The sequence below is a fragment of the Pan paniscus genome, chromosome 2 (assembly GCF_029289425.2).
Source record: "Pan paniscus chromosome 2, NHGRI_mPanPan1-v2.0_pri, whole genome shotgun sequence".
In the NCBI taxonomy this organism is placed as follows: domain Eukaryota; kingdom Metazoa; phylum Chordata; class Mammalia; order Primates; family Hominidae; genus Pan; species Pan paniscus.
Window position 1 is genome coordinate 30,704,431 of NC_085926.1, and position 20,031 is coordinate 30,724,461.

Here is a 20,031-nt window from a genome sequence, read left to right on the forward strand (position 1 = left end):
AGTGAACATGGCTTTTGGGACACCATCAAGTGAATCAATGTACACATTGTGAAAGTCCCAGAAGGAGAAGAGAGAGAAAAATAGACTATTTAAAGAAATAATGAGTTAACACTTTCTAAATTTGATCAATGATATAAATATAAACCTCTAAGATGAGGGCATGTCAAAAGGACACAGAAGTCAATCTGTGAAAGCTCCCAGTGATCAAACCTGGAACCAACAGAGCATAAAATGAATATCCTCGAGTCCACACTGATATAAGTACAAAATTAAGTACATAAATAACTATGGAGAAATGCATGTTTTTCTTACAAAATAATTCCAATTGATAAATGTAAAAGAGATGACAGAAATACAAAGTGGGGCCAGGTGCGGTGGCTCATGCCTGTAATCCCAGCGCTTTGGGAGGCCGAGGCGGGTGGATCATGAGGTCAGGACTTCAAGACCAGCCTGGCCAACATGGTGAAACCCCGTCTCTACTAAAAATACAAAAATTATCTGGGCATGGTAGTGTGTGCCTGTAATCCCAGCTACTCAGGGGGCTGAGGCAGGAGAATTGCTTGAACCGGGACCTGGGAGGAGGAGGTTGCCATAAGCCGAGATCCTGCCACTGCACTCCAGCCTGGGCTACAGAGTGAGATTTCGTCTCAAAAAACAAACAAACAAAAGTTAGCAGTAGAACACCACAGGAATAATTGCAGCTGGCAGCATCCACTGATGACTGCAAAAATTAGTGAGCAAAACTTTAAGGAGAAATAGGATACTTGCATAGCCTTAAAAATCTCCCCTAAAATATTTATTAATTATTGTTAGTGGTTTTACTTTATGTCTACAGATTCTTTTATACTCCTCACTCCAAAAATGGAGCTTAATTCTCCTCCATACGTAACTGACTTATAAATAATAGTGCATGAAAAGGGAAAAACAGTAAACTTCACAATGGAGAAACCTGCCAGGTACTACCTTAACCAAGTGATCAACATTAACATCATCAGTAATAAGACCAGACACAACCCAGACATCTTAGTCTAAGGCTAATTTTGTCCTACTATTGAGGCAAGGCTTTTTAAAGTATTCTACCCAATGCTTTTCTAAGTATTCTACCCAATGTCTTGTAAATCATGAGGTTTTTCAGCCTGGCTAGTAGAAGGAGGCAATATTACAGGCCCTGTATGAGAACTGGACACTGTTTCCTTAAACCTTCTAAGGGAATTCTTTCTTCAGCCTCAGGTAGTTTTCTTACATGCATGTGCTGATCAGTACTCTGTTGAAGACTCAAGGGAGACTCTCTGCGGATCAGAATTTTCTCTCAATGTAGCTCTTTTCTCTTCAGTAATCTGTCCCAATCCTCTAGCTACCTGGTCTCCCCAGTCTTTCAAATCCGTCTCTTTAACTCAAAGAGTCTTCTGACATCCATCTTAGCTTCTCTTCCTGTGCCACACTTAAAAAACAAACAAAAAACACCTCTCATTCATTAAGCTGGAGCAATCATTGGGTTCACCTCATTAGCTTCCTATTTCTCAGGGATCACTGTCCTTCATTACCTGATGTCCAATGTCTTAAAAACTTATTTAATGTATTTTGCCCTGTTGTTTTGTTGTTTCATGTGAAAGAATAAATTTGGTTCCTGCTACTCCATCTTGTAGAAATGGAACACTTTCTTTAAATTCTTTAATTCTAGCTTTTACATCTATTATTTTATCACCTAATCCTTTTATCTCTCTGTTCATTTATTTCACTTCTGACAGCTTTCTCAAGTCAATCTTGTGCTTAATTCATCTAAACATCAAATTATTTTATATTTATTCATTTATTATCTAAATATCCAACAATCATTGCTAATATCTGCTGTTTCCAGTGCAGAGTTGAATTACAGAAGCACAAAATTATATGCAGGATACATAAGTGATTGAATTAATAAAATAATACTTCCTTTTCAGGATTATTTAAGAAAGAATATTTCGGTAAACATAAAGCACTATAATATGTTTAAAAAATAACTGTTTATATTTTCCACCCACAACTAAATCTTATCCCCTTTAATCTCTCTCTCTCTTTTTCTGACTCTGTGAGGTCAGTTTATTACTCCCTTTTCTCCCAATACGCTATGGATGTTTTCCATTTCTTTCCTGGTGATTCAGGTTTGTCCTTTAAGTTCGTGAGAAGCCCATAGCAGCTTAAACTGGTTGAGTTTGATGCTCTACTTCACCACTGTAACTTACTCAGGTCAACTCTCTACCAGGAAGCAAACTGATATCTAATCTTTGTGAAACCTAAAATATGCTTGACTCTTGTGATCCAGAATAACTGTGGCTAAGTATTTTTTCCTCGTTTTCAGCATTTAATGGCTATTTTGGTGAAAAAGAGAGAAAAGGGATTTCATGGGCAATTACTCTTCAAATTAAGAAAAATCATCTGTAAGCAATGAAACTCACAGTGGGGTCCAAAGTCACACAAACATGCAGCTAGTGCTCTTAATTCAGCAAACTCTTTGAAGAATATTCATTGGATTTTTTATTTTGAAGATAAGAACCAAAGGCAACCCATTTACAGCATCAGGCCTAAGACTTTAAGACATTTAGTTATGATTACAGAAAGCAGCATCACAGAACATTCAGCAACAACGGGATTTGAGAGCTGCAGCAGCAGCAGCATAAATGCCAACCATTGACTTCTAATTACCAGGCGCTTCTTAGAAGACGGCAGTTGGCACAGTGGCTGGTGATCCAGTTTTTCTTCGGTTTTCATATGCAGTAGTAAGTTATGATTGTCAGTGTGTTTCAGTTTTCTGAATTGTATCACATCTCTTTTTGGAAGTTACTTGCTCATCCAAATTCATTCACCCACTTGCCTACTTAACTAAGCTTCCTTCCAAATTTCCCTGGTAATGACAATCCTTTTTTCCACTTACCCATAGTCAAAGACTTGCATCAATATTCCACAAATGCCCTTACTCATAATAGTGCACCCTTACTATTGGTCCTTTAGAATAATGTGATCCACGCACATCACGTATATTAAACTGCTGACCTGTGAAGGGGAAGCTTAAACACTGGCTGTAGTGTTCAGGTCAATGACCTTGGTACCAATTTGATCTCTGTCAGAAGTTATGTATTTGTAGCTCTACCAGCCTCTGTTAACTCTTGCTTTACTCTCCATCTTTGGAAATTGGATTTTATTGTTTAGGCTTGGCCTATGCAGCATTCAATCTACTCTTTTCCCAAGATGTAAAGTATAGTGATGGTCACTGCATTTCAGTTAGAAATCTTATACTTCCTTTTTGGCTTTAGAGAACCCAAACCTGCTGCCAACACTTGACAAACATCCTGACCAAGTCAGCCCCATCCCTAAAAGTACCATGCCTTCAACCTATAATCCAGTCCCTGATCTGTAACTACATACATACACCATAGGCCAGGAGAAGAGCTGTTGTGTGAAACCTATATCTATTAAGATGTTTCCATGATCTTAAAACTCAGACCAATAGAGATTGGAAACACTATGCTAGAGCATAAATATGCAGGATTAATCACGTGACTGTTATTTCACTGATTTAGCTAGCTACAGTAGGGGTGGAACAGGCCTAGGTGCCACACAATTAGTTTATTCATAATCTCTAGGATCTGTTCTTCACCCTTGTGTGTTCACATTAGGAGAAGAGATGCAGAAATTCTCACCTATACCTTATTCAGCTACAACTACATATGGATATCCTGAGCTTGCAGAGACTAAAGATTTTTAACATTTCCTCACAATTTGCATACCAGATTAGGGCGATATGCAAACCAGCAAGTCACACTATAACATGAATGTAAAAGCCCCCCAGAAGCCATTCAGGTTGGATTGTATAGCTCTGCCCTCAAAGATGTGAGAATACCAAAATTGATTCACAGGCTCCAGACAATGGACAGTAAAACACTGAGTTGGGGATATTCATCCCAGAATGAGAGAATTCTCTCCTATAGATCCAAATTGGAGGCCTTAGAGGGGTTTTTGAACACTTGATCTAGTCATTCAACTAAAAATTCAACCCACATGTTAACTTAGATATGAGATGAAAGACATATTTTTCTATTTAGCATGGGTTCTTAAATGCGTCCCAAGAGAGGGGAGTTGAGGTAATGACATTTGCTCAAGCATCCATTGCTCATCCTCTTCTGTACCCAGCCCATCAGCAGAAAGGAACCACACCTGCAGAGAGAACAGCTGTGTTTCCATTACGGTTTAACAATCTTCTCATCCCTTCATTTCCGGCAGAGCATGACTTACCCAGAGAAACTTCAAAGCTTTCAAATAACAGAATAAAAATTGTTTAGGACTCACCATCCACGTGAACCATAGTTTGAACTATTTGTGTACTATGTTGTTATCAGTTAGAATTTCAAATTCCAGAATATTTCAAATGTGAGTCTATATGGTGTCAGTGAGGTGTTAACTGACCCATCTATGATTTGCGAAGTCTTAAGATGGATGAACTCTTGTCATACTCTATCGTGAGGAAATATTTACAACTCAAAATCATGCTTAAGAAGAAAAATTTTCTGAGATAAGTCAAGTCTAGCCGGGTGCAGTGGCTCACGCCTGTAATCTCAGCACTTTGGGAGGACAAGGCAGGTGGATCACAAGGTCAGGAGATCGAGACCATCCTGGCTAACACGGTGAAACCCCATCTCTACTAAAAATACAAAAAAATTAGCCGGGCTTGGTGGCGGGTGCCTGTAGTCCTAGCTACATGGGAGGCTGAGGCAGGAGAATGGTGTGAACCTGGGAGGCGGAGCTTGCAGTGAGCCAATATTGCACCACTGCACCCCAGCCTGGGTGACAGATAAGTCAAGTCTAAATTTATTTTTAAGAAGAAACTTTTCTCTTTTCCTGTAGGGGCACATTTACTAACCAGAACACATTATGTCTCAATTTGTAGCATGTATTTTAAAATTAGAGGTGACTTTAGCACTTTCTCTAAGGCAATTGGTTAGTTGTTTTACATTTATGATATGCCGCTCAAATTAAAAAGTCATCTCCAAATACAAAAGCACCCATCTGCCAATCTTCCTTACTTCCCTAATTATATATTGAGCAATTAATTACCATGTGTCAAGCCCTCTATAAATATTATAGTTTAATTTTTTAAAATGCACAGAGATATGTAATTACAAATAGTCACACCTATATTTTAGGGAAAGTACAGCAGCTTATATTGGTGCGATGCCATTTGTGTGGGTAGGGTAGGCAGAGAAGCCATCCTTAAAGAACTGAGAATCAAGCTGAGATCTGAACTGTAAGCACAAATTTAGTTAGGCGTAGAGAGAGAAGAAGGAAATCACACTTGAGGAAAAGGGAGTACATGCAACATCCAAAGGTTTTGACATTCAGGGGAAAGAAGAGGGGAGGCTGAAAGAAGACTGAATTTTCTGGACCCCAGCATGAGAAAGGCACCAAAACATAAAGCTGAAACTTCATGGAATCTGGAGGCATGCAGAGCTTTGGCAGCCACTTGCAGAAATAGATCCTTATGAGAATTCAAATCACTTCCTTCCATATAGCTTAACTATCAGGAATGAGAATGAGGATCACTTACACCAACAAGATTTAACTGTTTATTCTTAACTGGAGATTCTTGCTCAGAAAGTTAAGGCTGTAAATCAATGAATAACTTTATTGTTTACTTTAGGAAATTCCTGCTAACCGATTTATCCAAACAAACACTTGACTCATCTCTCCCATAAGGACAAAAGAATGCTCACGTGCAGAAACAGCTTGCTTATCAAACAGCAGTTTATTTGTCAAGACTCACATCAAGACTTTCACTTTGCTGTGCTCACCAGTCCTAAACAATTACATGATAAATTGTATTCCAGTCAGTTTGTCTTCTAAGCTACTCGTGTTCAAGACCAAAGCCTATAAATAGCCTCCTTTTCCCCCTTTCTGGGACACCACTAAAACTCATTCAAGGCCATAGGATAAATAGACTTAGGTTTTTTTCACTAACAGGTTTTCTGGTAGTCTTTGGCAGAGTTGGTAGTTGTCAATCCTGGGAGCAAACAAAAAGCGATTGAGGATTTTTAAGAAAAGTGGAAGATAGGACCAGCATTTTAATTTGGTTGCAGTTTGGTGAGCAGATTGGACAAAGCACAGAATCAATGTATACATGTGGCAGTAAGGAGGCTATTGCTATATTCCAGGAGAAATGTGACAGAAGCTTGGAATTTGAACATGACAATTGAGATAGGATAAATGGATGGATTAGGGATGTGTTTTGAAGGTAGATTCAACAAGGCCTGCTAACAGTGGAGGACAGGGGGAGTTAGAGGTGTTAAGCATTAATTTATGAATTTTTGGTTTGCCGAACTAGATAGAAAATGGTGCCATTTATTGAGATGGAAAACATAGAAAAGGAACAGGTTTGGAGAGGAATGTGAGGTTGGGGGTAGGAAATCATGAGTCAGTTTTGGACATGCTGAGTTTGAGGTGTCTTTGAGATACTCAAGTGGCACTGTCAAGTAAGCATTTGGACACGTGGTCATGGAGATCAGAAAAGGTCTGAGAAACAAAGCAATGGCCAAATACTCAGAAAATAATTATTTCATCTCCACTGTGGTTCCCGTTTAAATTTCGTAGTATATCAACTCAAAGGGCCTTTATACTGCTATCCTCCAAATTTAGTGGCAAAAAGCAGAAAGGAAAATTCTTGTATTCAGGCTTGAGAAAGATGGCAGGGTGGTATGATGTAATTATTGCCTCCTAAGAGCAACTTGGTTCTTAATGGCCTTTTCTTTCCATGTAGCTATACTAACAAGAAGCTAAGAGCCTGGGCTCTGGGGTGAAGTGGACTTAGATTTGACTCTTGAATCTATAACTTACTAAATCGATAATCTTAAGAGATTTTCTTAAACTGAGCCTCAGGTTCCTCAATTATAAGTTGAGGATAATAATAACTACCACCTCATAGGGTATTATGAGAAGTAAATAAGTCCATGTAGTGTGGCTGGCATAGTACTTTGTGTGTAGTATGGACTCAATAAATGTTAGTTGTTGCTATAATCATCCTTGGATTCCGGCATTAGAGGATTCTCAAGCTTATAGAATTTTGGCCATAAGAAATGCCATGCCTGCAAAATTAGAGAGTTAAGGAAACAGAAAACTTATACTATTTTCTAATGTACTTCATGCCCACACCCAAACTCACTGCCAACCCCATGGAACTATAAGGGTCTAAGTATCCAGTGCTTCATTTGACTAATCTCATGCCTGTTGAGAAGAAGTGGAAAACAGAATGAAGACTGAGAGCTCTCATTTTTCTCCCCTTGTGACTTACATTTAACCTGGGGTTGTTTTTGTATCACTAGATGAGTTTTCCCTTAAAAGCTAGTCAAGAGTCCCTCTATTGCACTATTGCTACTGAACTGTGGTTCCTAAAGCCAAGAGATTCATGAAAAGGGAACTTCTTTCTGAATCCAGTTGGATTGAGCAATTTAATCCATATTTTCTTGAGTTACATTGTGTAAAATAAATCCTATACAAATTTGAACGAATCATACAAGTTCTACTTAGTTGAAATAAATTTGCCCAAGGTCAAACTAGCTCAAATAGAATGTGATCAAAACAGAGAGACATAAAATTACTTCAAACTGCAATCAGGCCAGTTCAAATTATGTTAGGCTACTTCAGACCAGTTTAAATTAAAAGGAATCAAACTGGTCCTGAAGAGCTTAAATTGAGTCAAATTTTTTTCCAGTTCAAAATTGGCTCTAATTGAGTCAAGGGGATTAAGACATTTCAAGTTGTATCAATCCATTTCCAGTTGGATTAGATAAGCATAAACCAGGCAAGCTGGCTCTGATCAGCTAGAATGAGACAAATTGAATTCCAAACAGTTTAATTGGAATCAAGCTTTATCAATCTAGGTTAATTTCTGTGCTGTCTGGGAAACAAAACATTGCTTTAAGAACTGGTGTCACTCCATGCTTGTGTCATGGTGGCAAAAACGATGAGTTGCTTGCCAGTGTCCATTCTCATAGTTTTCTTCACTACTAGTGGAACTACTTATATGGTTGTGGTCATAAATGTGTCTAGCTAAAACAAAGCAAAAAACAAACAAAAACCTACATTTTCTCATCTCTCCTGAAGAGAAATATGGCAAATGGAGTGGGCATTGAAAAATAAGTTCTTTTTTATTTCTCGTGCCTGAATGTGTAAAAAAAAATGGCTGGAACTACAGAGTTGCAACCATGGGTAAAACATGGTGACTTAATTCATCTCTAAGGATGGCAGAATAAAAATATATAAGGATCCTGGGTCCCCGATAACATGGTAAAGGTACCATCCCCTGTTTCCAAAGTGGTCAGTGCTCCTTCCAAATCTCCTAGGCACTCACCAGTCCTGCTGAAGACTTTACCTTCAAGCATCTGTACTCTCTGTCCAAAGGATTACTAGGGCCATGGGAGCATGGTGGGGGACTGTCAGGGAGCTAATGACCCTGGGATCAGTTTCAACCAATTTATCAACCAATGGATTAACACCTGTTCTTCCCCAGCCCTCAGATGGGACATCTCCAAGGTATATTCTATACCCTTTCGCCAATGTCATGGGTAGGATTAAGCCTCAGTTGCTCAGAGCACTAATTTGCTCACTAATAATCACTACTGATTCTCTTCCCTTTCCTGTCTCACTGTACCACTCCCAAAACAGTGTTTCCTGGCATCACCAAATGAATAGGATACTTGCTCTCAAATCCTTGTCTCATGACTGCCTATGAGGTAACCAAATGTAAGACCATCTCTGGATTGTCTATCTTGGAACTTCTTTTGAATAAAGAAACATAAGCCTCTTTAATTAAATCACAATTATTTGAGTATTCTGTAATATGCTGCTAAACCCTTTCTTATCTGATCTGATTAGCAATGTAATAATTTCTTAAGCTTAAATCTCTTTATTATTAGTAGACCTTTTTCCAATGAAGAAAAACTATTAAAAACCAAAAGCCAGAAGAATTTAAAAGCCTTTTGATTTAATAAAGTCTGATGCCTACTAAAATAAATATTGAAAATTATATTCTTAATGTTTACTTTTAGCAAATACAATTTCAACAAGTAAATGGCTTTACATTGCCAACTAGTAAATTTCAGTTCTTACTTGACTGATCCATAGCTTTTGACAGAGTTGGTCCTTTCCTCCTTTCTGAAAAATGTTTCTCTAATTGGTCTGTAGGCAACCACCCTCTCTTGGCTTTCCTTCTGCCTCACTGGCTGCTTCTTTCCAGACTCCTTTTGCTGGTTTCCCCTCAACTCAAGCTGGTATTCTTAGGCTCAATCTTTGGCCTGTCTCTCCTTTTTATCAACAAGCATGCTCTACATGATATCATTTGATCCCATAATTTGAAATAGTATCCCTAGGTTGATAGATCTTAAATTTACATCTTCGACCCCAATTTCTCCCCTGAAGTTGAGACTCATAATTATTACTTATATACCATCTGTGGTTGGCTGGCTTTTAGACAGCTCAGTTTTTACATGGCTGAAACCAGGCAAAACCACTGTTCCTGCAATCTTCAACTCAGTAAATGGCAACTCCTTTATAATGGTTGCCCAGGCCAAAAGCATACGAAACTAGCCACATTTCCTCATTTCTCTTTCAACACTCCACACCAGTAGCCAACCCTATCAACTACACCTTTAAATGCTTCCAGAATCTGACCCCTTTTCACCATACCTCCACTAAAATGGTAATATAAACTACCATAATTTCTTGCTTGAACTCTTTCAATTGCTTCCTATTTTAGTTCTCTGAGTCTACTCTTGCCCCACGCACACCCAATTCTCTAAGTAGTAATCAGTGTGATCTTGATTCAAATATAAATTGAATTACATCAATACCCTGTCCAAATTTTCCAGTGTATATCCATCTAACTCTAAGTCTTCACCTACAGAACCCAGTGTAGCTGACTCGCAGACACTTTTTTACTTCGTCATTCACCACTCACTCTGTCATTCACTCGGCTTCAGCCAGACTCACCTCCATGTTGATCCTTGGACATATACCATGAATCCAACTCCTCAGGCGTCTGACTTATCATACCCTCTATCTAGAAGATCTTCTCACCAGCTACCCTTGTGCCTCTCTCCCTCACTTCCTGGAAGTCTCCACTCAAATATCAGCCAACAGAGGCCATGACTAACCAACTTTTCTACCATAGCATGGCCCACCACACTCTCCCTTCCATGCTCTATCCCTTTACTCTGTTTTTCTTCAGAATATTTATTGCCACCTGACATGTTATATATTTATGTGTCGTCTGTCTCCATTAGGATGAAAATGTTAGAAGAGAAAGGACTTCGCCTATTTTATTCCCTGAATATTTCTAGTACCTAGATAATTGCCTAGAACATAGCAGGCACACTATAAATGTTTTAATGAAAGAATAAATGCATTATAATCATACTTTTATCAAAAAATTATTTTTGACCACTTAGTCAAATACCTGATTGAGTGTGGTATGTCGGAATATTTCAAGAAAAATTAATGAAATTTTCAAAATTTCTGGCAGCAGTTTTTTTTTACATTGATCAAGGAGCTGCCCTCTCTCGTAAAAAGGCACAGCAGGAGTTGAACTGTGGCTGAGATACCCATGGCTTACCCAGTAATTGAGAAAGACTAAACAAGAGAGTCCACTCTTTGCTATAACTGCTTTTTCCATTTTATTCAAGGTGTTAACTAAAATACAGAGAGCTTTCAACCTACTTTTTCAGTCATTAAGCTAAAATGCCAACCAAGTCCAGTTCACTTCTAAAATGTATTGGTACAATCCAGTAAAGAGGAGATGACAGGAAAAGAAAAGTCAACAACACTAAGTATAGTCATGTTCCTTTTTGTTTCATGAAACCCAAATTGTTACAAACATCAATTTTAGAAATATTTTATGTAGACATTAAAACAGAAAGGCAACAAGAAATGCAAAATAAACACACACACACACACACCAATAGGTTTCACCTGAGAATTTGAAGTAATTCAGAGACAGATTTAATATTCTTTGACCAATAGAGATACCGAGAAACTGTGCACACTAAAATAAAAATAAGCAATAAAAGCAAATAGTACTCAAAATTTAAATGACATTGGTTAACAATGAAGTACGAAAAGGTTATTGAATGTGCTAAGTCTAATGCTTTAACACTCTTCAATCATTCACCTTTTAATGCAGAGCTTTAATTATATTCATAATCTTATCTTGTTGAACTCTACACCCACACCTATGAATTCTGTCAATTTCTTAGTTAAATAAAACTCCCCTAGAAATCTAGGACCAGGGTCAGAGATAGAATTAAAATCACCCACTCTCAGGAGAAATGGAGGAAGTATTTCCACTGAAAGGCTGCTGATTCCCAGATTCTGTAATATAAACCACTTAATAATCTATACTGACATTTCAAAGCTTAGGAAAGGGAATGTTGTACAACCCTGGACTTCATTGTGTTTATTCCCTATGAGGCACAGAGCAAGATAAGAAACAAGCCCCTCAAGCTAAAAGAGGAACACAGAAACATATATGTGTGTATATATATATACATATATATGTATATCACAGAAACATATATATTTCCCAAATTTGTTCCCAAATTTTTCTTAAAAAGCACCCCAGTTCAGGTATCTTGAATAAAGAAAATTAGTTATAGATGAAAAAAAAGAAAACCTTCCAGTTGTCTACCAAGAAAAAACTAATATGGATATTATGTGCATTTCTATTTTGAAGACCAACAGTTTATTAATTTATTAATAGAACCTGTATTTTTCTGTCAATTATTGTGCTTTCAATTATTGTGCTTTGAATTATATATATATATATGTATATATATATAATTTTAACTTTTGAGAGTGGATAATTTTAACTTTTGAGATAAACATTCAGCCTGCATAAAACATAAATCTCTATGAAGTAAACATCTTATACAGTTTCTCTCTTTAAAAATAGCTTTGACATGCTTCTGATGTCCTTAAATATTTGTGCTACAGATGCCATAGTTGTATTTTTTCAAAGACTGGCTCAGAGGCTTCTGAAATATTAGATATCCCTTTGCTGGCAAAACATCAGAGTGAGTATTCGATCATTACAAGGTTTTTCTTAAACCAGTGTTTCTCGGATTTTACTGTGCATCAGAATTCCCTGAAGGACTTGTTAAAACACAGAATACTGGGCCTCACCCCCAGAGCTTCTGATCCAGTTGGTCTGGAGAAAGCCTGAGAATCTGCATTTTTAGCAAGTTCCCAGGTGATGCTTTGATGCTGATAGTCCAGGGACCACACTTTGAGAACCACTGCTTTAAACTGTTAGTTTATAAGTTCTTTAAAGAGCAATGTAAGCTTAGAATCCAGAACCTACATGGTACTTACTAAACTCTCTTCAGAGCGGTGTTCCAGGGGCATTCCTTGAGAAAATCTTTTTTTTTTTTTAAACTTTCTTCTTTTAGCAACAGTAATGCCCAGGCAGCTAGAGAGTCCTTAATATTCATTGCTTAGCATTTTGGTTTTGCTGGGGCCTGGACTGGGAGTATTTCCTATTTCTCATCAGAAGGGCTGCAATCTACTGTGTATCTCCAAGAGGTTCTGGATCTAAACCCTCCCAGGACAGGATCTATGCCTCTGGGGGACCAAAGCCACAGCTACATGTCTTTACCCAGTAAGTCTATCTCATCCAGGAGGAAGTCTATGTCCTCCCGGCTCACTTGAGGGCTGATCACCACCTGGCGGAAGAAGTTGACCTTTCCCCGGTGCGGCTGGTAGCCCAGCATCAAGCTTCCCTTCTTCATCATCCTCTCCTTAATGGCTGGGGCCACCTGTGTGGGGAGAAAAGGGGAGAGGGGTGAAAGACCAGAACATCAAGGCATTTCAATAGCATTTTCACCAGCCATTGGACATTTACTGGGCATCCACTGGTTTGGATCCCATTCTCATTCACACAAGGTTGACACTAATAATAATAATAATTTATGGAGGACTCATGAGTACTGATTCAAGTGCTTTAGACATATTAATTAATCTTCACAATAACCGTGAGGAAGATGCTACTAATGTGCCCATTTATGGTCGAGAAAACAGGTACATGGAGAGTAAATCAATATCTCAAGGTCCCAGGCATTTTCTCCCTAAGCCCATACTCTTAAGTGTAAATCATTATTCAGTGCTGCCTCATTAAAAACAAATCAGGTGTCCACAGGGATTACAGTCTCATTCTCAAATTTGTCTTAACTAAAAAACACCCCAGTTCAGGTATCTTGAATAAAGAAAATTAGTCATAGATGGAAAAGAAGGAAACCCTTCCAGTTGTCTACCAAGAAAAAACAAATATTGATATTATGTACAGTTCTATTTTGAAGCCTAAGTTTATTAATTTATTAATAGAACATGTATTTTTCATCCTAGAAAAAAAGAAAGTTAGATATTATTCTCATATATGAAATATAAACACCCTGTCTCTTATTAAGAGATGTAAACATGGTAATAAAATTAGGAAGCACATATTTTAAAGATCTATAGCTGACATGAGAAGTACAGGCCCTGATAATCCAGATACACAGATTTTTCTAAAAGTTTAATGTTTGAAGAAACTAGTCCAATTTAAGAACCACATGGGAAAATGAGTCCATTTTCTAATCAGTAGTATGGCCACCAAAGAGCTAGGTTGTAAACTTTTAAAATAGTGAAGTTCATTTTTGATACACTGAGTTAAAATATTAAGAATGCATTTTTACTGTCTTGGAAATACAAGCAAAGTTTTTCCATTTGAATTTTATTTTAACTCTGAAAACTTTTTGAGTGTGTCCTATGTGAATATGTGGAAAGGGAATATAATGAGTTTCTATCCTTGCCTTCTCAGGAAGATGAGACTTACTCCTCCAGAAGGGAGGAGTACATATAGAAAGAACACCAGGCAGAGTGTGCTTTTAAACTCCTTAGGTGAGGGGCATGAATCTTGGTTCCCACGAGTCTCCCTCTCTCGTAATGTGATAATCCCACACCAGTCCAGTTTTTGAACATACCCACATTTTGTCAGCAAGTCAAATGACTTTATCTGACACTCAACACAATCTTGATCTGTTCCAAAGCTGATGAAAAATTGGGTGTTCTAGACCTCTGAAGATATTATGTGTTGAACTTAACCACAGAGCCTTCCCAAAGGATGTTCAAGGTTAATTTTAACTCAACACTTTTTTTTCCACATGTACTAATTTTAGAATATAAGTCTTGCAAAACATGGACTACACAGTGCTTGTAATAACAAAACAAACACCTATTCAGCAAAATCACATTGCCATTCTAGCAAAAAATTGGAAGTTTCTTATATTATCACAAGATATGAAAAGAAAATATATGCGTGTAAAAGAAAAAATGTAGAAAAGGTGATGTTAGAGGTCAAGTTAGTGAAAAAAGCATGGGCCATCAGGTTCTACAAACTTCTAAATATATGTGACACATTTTATTCTGAGCTTTCTAGAGATTAGAAAAATGTAACTAAACAACAGCCTCCATTCACTTGAAAAGAGTGGCAAATGTCCAGATGATGCTGGAAGCCAGAAGCTAGGAAGTAACTCTCTACTATGCTTATACATATCTGCTTCAAACCCATGAATTTGTATGCATTGGTTGAGTTTTCTTCCAAATCCATGTATGCAAGTAGTAATTATAAAATCTAGTAAAAAAATATGTAAAACAAAGATAGATGAGTGCCAAAAAAAGTGATTTTTGTAAAAACTAAGTTGAGTCCTTTGGAAAGAAGAGATAAAGGGGGATGGCTAAACATCATTGTGATCACACTAGGCAAGAGAACTGTAAAAGCTTTCGAGAATCCAGACTGATTCTGCACTGAGATCGCTACACAGGTGTCTGAATACTTACTTCACCTGAAGAAACACGAGCTGCATAAGACAGATGATTCCTGAAGAATGTAGTTTATGCAAGAACAGTGGAGGGCCCTCTCATCATCAGACCTCTACTTAAGAAAAGTTTCACTTGTTTATAAAAAGCATTTGGAAATCTTCACTAGGTGGAAAAAACCTTTCCATCAAAAGATGGTAACATAAATGTACACTGATGTACAAATATAACATTAAAAATTTAAATATAAAGATACAAATATTAAATGGGAAAATGCTCACATTATGTATGTATCACATTATTTTCTAGGATTATTTGCTTTACCTGACTAATCCTCCTCACCTTAGGTAGGAGGGCTTCTCGTGCATATGTGGATATAAATGGGTCTGCATGCATAAGCATGTGTGTGTGTGTGTGCCTGTGCATATGCACATGTTAATATACACACTCACATATAATTTAAACCTCTGACCCACCATATTGCACTGCTTTTAAAATCTCTCTGGCCACAGGGCAATGGAGAACCACGCTTTGACTTAGTTTCATCATAAAAGTACACTTGTTTTTAATTCAAAGAACAAGTGGCTTTCTGAACGCAAACTGTGAGAAAAAGACAACAGTAGTGCCAATGCTGAATCAAGATTAGGAAGACCTGGTTTACATGGACCAAATGTCTAGCTAAAGGGCCACAGGCTATCAGTTTTAGAGCTTACAGCTTGCGGTTCTGTGGTTCTTGTTTTTGAAATCAAAATTCTCTTCACGTTCCTCTCCTTTGTCCTCCAGGTACCCAGGGTATAACTGGCTCTGGCTTGTAGCCAATTTTAAATGTAAAACAGGCATGCTCTTGGCTCAGGCCTAATTTGCATAGTCTATTCCTGTTTACTTTTCAATACTTCCATTTTTTCTCCCAAAATGGTATTTTATGCCTTATCTTTGGAGAGCATTAGAATTTTGATTCCAGCACATAATATATCTGAGGCTCACATGAGGCAATTATCAAAATGAATCTGTCACGTTCGTATTTCTTGTGAGGAAGCCAGAAATACTTTCTAACGTGAACAAGAAAGGTAAAGGAAGAGGGCACCTCGGATGTTTTAATATAAAGATACTTTGGATGTTTAAATTCTTGCTCTTGCGCATGAATGTACTTCCATGGGCAAAACACAGGGAATAAAAACCAAACTTCTAGGACAAATTTTGTTACTGACTTTCTGAGATTATAAAGATATAACTAAATATATGACTCAGAGAACTAGCTAAGCAAGGGTTTGACAGTACAACACACTTTTATTTATGAGTCTATGAACTATAAGATTAATTCCTACAGGCAGTTACTACTAGGTAAAAAAGGAAGGTCTCCCTTGTCTATGAATACTTCACGGGAAAGAAAGTAATAAACAACATCAAAGCTGATATTCATCAAATCTCTATCACAAACTATTCTGCTTGTAGTAGTAGTTGTTGTTTTTAACAAGTATTTTACCAGTTCTTTACAATTTGCAATGTCCTTTCACTTGTCTGATTCCCATAAATTCAAATTAAAGCTTATTTGAAAGGAATTCATGTTTTGGCAATTTAGGGACCAAGCACATTCTCACTAACAGTCAGCTTTCACCTTTGCACTTAAAATCAACCATTTTTTATTTATGAAGCTCCAGGCATAATCCAACGCTAGGTAATTTGGATATTCCTTTTTGCTGATCACAGCAGAGAAACAGTCCTAATCTGAGAGGATGGCATGGTCACAGGGGAAGGAAAATATGCATGAACTAAATGTAGGTATCCAGATACCACCCCTAAATGGGGCACGCATAGAGGAAAGCAATTTGGCAGGAGTGAGATTGCTTTCCAGCTCTCAATTATTTTTCTGCTGTTTTTCCTTCAAATTGTAAATCAAATTCTTTTCTTGTGCCTCAGTGCACTGGTCCCTGCATCTTAAGTAGAGGAAGATTCTGACATTTCTATTTGGATACACAGTGACTTAATCTACACATTTCTGTGGAATTTGTCTCTCCCCACCCTTGAGTTATGTTCCATCAGTGATTTAGTCATTTAAATAGAGTCTCGTTGCACATCGCTGTAGCACCAAATAGGATTTGATAATTAAAAGTTGCTTAAACCCAAGGAAAAATAAAATAAAATGACTTTCTTTCTGACCAAGCAGGGCAATTTGATAAAAATCTTCTGACCAGGCATCATTATTGCCTTTGATTAAAATAAAATGATAATTTCCATAAAATGACATTTCTTTTTAAGAATTTGTTATATACTCAGTGTTCACAAGAACAGTTTTTCAAAATACAAAGTGTTTTTCAGGGTCGGGCATGGTTGCTCACGCCTGTAATCTCAGTACTTTGGGACGCTAAGGCGGGCAGATCACTTGAGGCCAGGAGTTTGAGACCAGCCTGAGCAAAATGGTGAAACCTGCCTCTACTAAAAATACAAAAATTAGCTGGGTGAGGTGCTGCTTCTTTGTAATCCCAACTACTAGGGAGGCTGTGGCACGGGACACAGGGGTTGTGGTGAGCCAAGATCACTCCACTGCATTCCAACCTGGGTGATGGAGTGAGACTCTGTCTTAAAAAAAAAAAATGTAATAAAATACAAAGTGTTTTTCAAACTATCTGTGGGGAAGGATCAGTTTTATTTTTTTCAATGCATTATAAACTAATACTTTAGTAAAATACAATAAAAATCAATTACTAGCAAAATGAAATAAAAATACAAGCCCAATTTTGTTTATTTTTAAGTTCAATAGTAAAGCTAATCTGTTAAGGTTGCTATAAAAATTTCTAAACGGAAACTGTGGATTTCCATAAATTTCTTATTGCAGACTGGTAACACAGATGGGTTGGGATTGCTGCTGTGGCTTTCTTCCAGTATAGTTTTTCTGGAACAATCACAAAAACTAATTTGCTTTATACTTTCCTCCCACGTAATCTGGGTTCCCAATGTGTCCCACTTTCTATGTCAACTTGAGGAGAGTTCTGCTGAGTGGGATATTGAAATCTAGTTCATGGAAAAAATTGGCATGAAATGTTCATACTTTGTATCTGGCACCCAAAACTATCACTGAGACTTATATACCTCCCTCCCCTGTAAAGTCATCTCTTTTCTTTTCTTGTCTTTTCTTTTCCTTTCCTTTTCTCCTTCCCTCCTTCCTTCCTTCCTTCCTTCCTTCCTCCCTCCCTCCCTCCCTCCTTCCCTCTCTCCCTCTCTTGATTGCTTGCTTGCTTTCTCTTCTTTCTTTCTTTTTTTGTAGTTTGGGGTCATCTTAGATTTTCTGAAGCCAGGTGGAGATACACCATGGATCAAGGCAGGGGCCAGAATTCAGGGCATGAACAGCATCAAGGGGAGAGCTTAAGTGGAAGGATTTCAGTTCAAGAGAAGTATTAACATGTCAAGACAATTCAGACTTTGATGGGCTTTCCCCGTGCCTCCCCCTTCTGAGGGGGTGCTCCAATGCAGTGGCTATCTAGAAGGCAGAGTTTTTCCTGTCTCACTGTACTCAGGAGAAAGTAGCCACAGTCCTCAAAGGCTGAAGGCTGATTAACCATCTGAGAAAAGCCAACCTAGAGAGTCTTGAATGCCAGCTTCTGCAGATGTGAAAAGTTAGACATGTGAGAAAGCATGAAATTCTTTTATTTGCTTTATTAATTTTTCTGGTATTTATCTCCATAACTAAAGCATTATGGTTGCCAGTGAATTTAAGGTCTTCAGAACCATGTTAGATCACAAAGTCTCACATCGATTTACATCTCTGTTTGCCTTTTAGTTTCAATTTTTGTTTAAGTATATTCTTCAGTGGAAAGTGGATTTCATCTGTTTCTGATGATGAAAGAGCTCAACAATATGTCTCATACAAATACTTCTTAAAACCTAATGAACATTCTTATCTCTGAACTACATATCTGACCATAAATATGAACTGAATTATTCTGCCTGTAAATATGAACTGGATTTTCCTTTACACGTGCAGCTCACAACATGTAGAGCTGAAATGGGCTTTGGATTCAGCTAAATATATATCCTCTAGTGTGTAACCTCCATGTTAGCCAGGCAGGTTGTTACTAAATGAACAGCTGTTGACAGAAAGCATTTCCTTATGGTCCAAACATATGATAGTGCAAAAAAGAAAGTGGTTGTTTTAGTCTTATATAAAAAAATTTTTGTGGTAATGGTTAGCTTTACATCTTTAAAATGTATTAAACGGATAGTCTCACCAAATAAAAAAAATTGCTAACCCACAATATAGAAGATTTTCTTTGTATTTCCAAATCTGTCTGAGTACTTTGTCTCTTGTCCCAAATGAGACATCCTACATACCAGACATTTGCCCTCCCAACACAGCTTGCTTTTGTCCATAGCCATAAACTGCAGAAATTTTGATTATCCTTCATCATATAGTCAATTTTGCTCCCCATTAAGGAAGAAACCAGTACTTGCCAGACAAGTACTTTAGCACCTTCATGTTTCTTAGAGCACCTGACAATGTAAAGAGGGGAAAATAATAGCCTTCTTAGTTTGTGTTCAGGTACCATCTAAATCTCTTTACTTTGTTGTTGTTTTTTTTCCTGATTTAGTCTTAGGTAAAATGATCTGATTTCTCTGTTGTTTCATCAAGTTACACATTTTCCTTCTGGAATAGAAAAATAGCAAGGGTGCTGCCCTTTTTGAAAGCTACTTGATCCATGCAGTAAAGAAAACTAAATCTCCCATTGCATTGTGTAGAAGGGGTCACACTATACAATTTAACCTTCTACGGCAATTGTTTGTTAATGAAAAATTTAGAACATTTTTCTTAAAAATGCCAAATCAAATGAAATCATTCACTCTATTTTCTTCTTCTTCTTTACATTGGTGTTTTGGCTGTATAGTCTTCATGAAAAAAGAAATGTGAATGTTTACAGCAACTTTATTCAAAGCAACACAAATGTACTTCAAGTACAGAATGGATAAACAAAACTGTGGTATACCTATACAATGGAATACTACTCACCAATTAAAGGGAATAAACTACCAACACAACATAGAAGAATCTCCAATAGATTATGCTAACAGAAAGAAGCCAGACTCAAAGGCTACCTTCTATATGTTTCCATTTATGTGGCATTCTGGAAATGGCAAAATCAAATGGCTAGAGAAGAGATGAGTGGTTGCCAG

At 37.4% G+C, this 20,031-nt stretch overlaps 1 protein-coding gene across 1 annotated transcript in view; it reads right to left on the reverse strand.

The window, feature by feature from the left end:
- Window positions 1-10,686: 10,686 nt before the first annotated feature.
- GADL1 (glutamate decarboxylase like 1) overlaps window positions 10,687-20,031 on the reverse strand; it is a 168,959-nt gene continuing 159,614 nt past the window's right edge. The window contains exon 15 of the mRNA XM_008951617.3: window positions 10,687-12,830. Within this exon, the coding sequence (XP_008949865.1) occupies window positions 12,657-12,830 (174 nt within the window). The 3' untranslated portion in view covers window positions 10,687-12,656. The remainder of the gene's footprint in view (window positions 12,831-20,031) is intronic.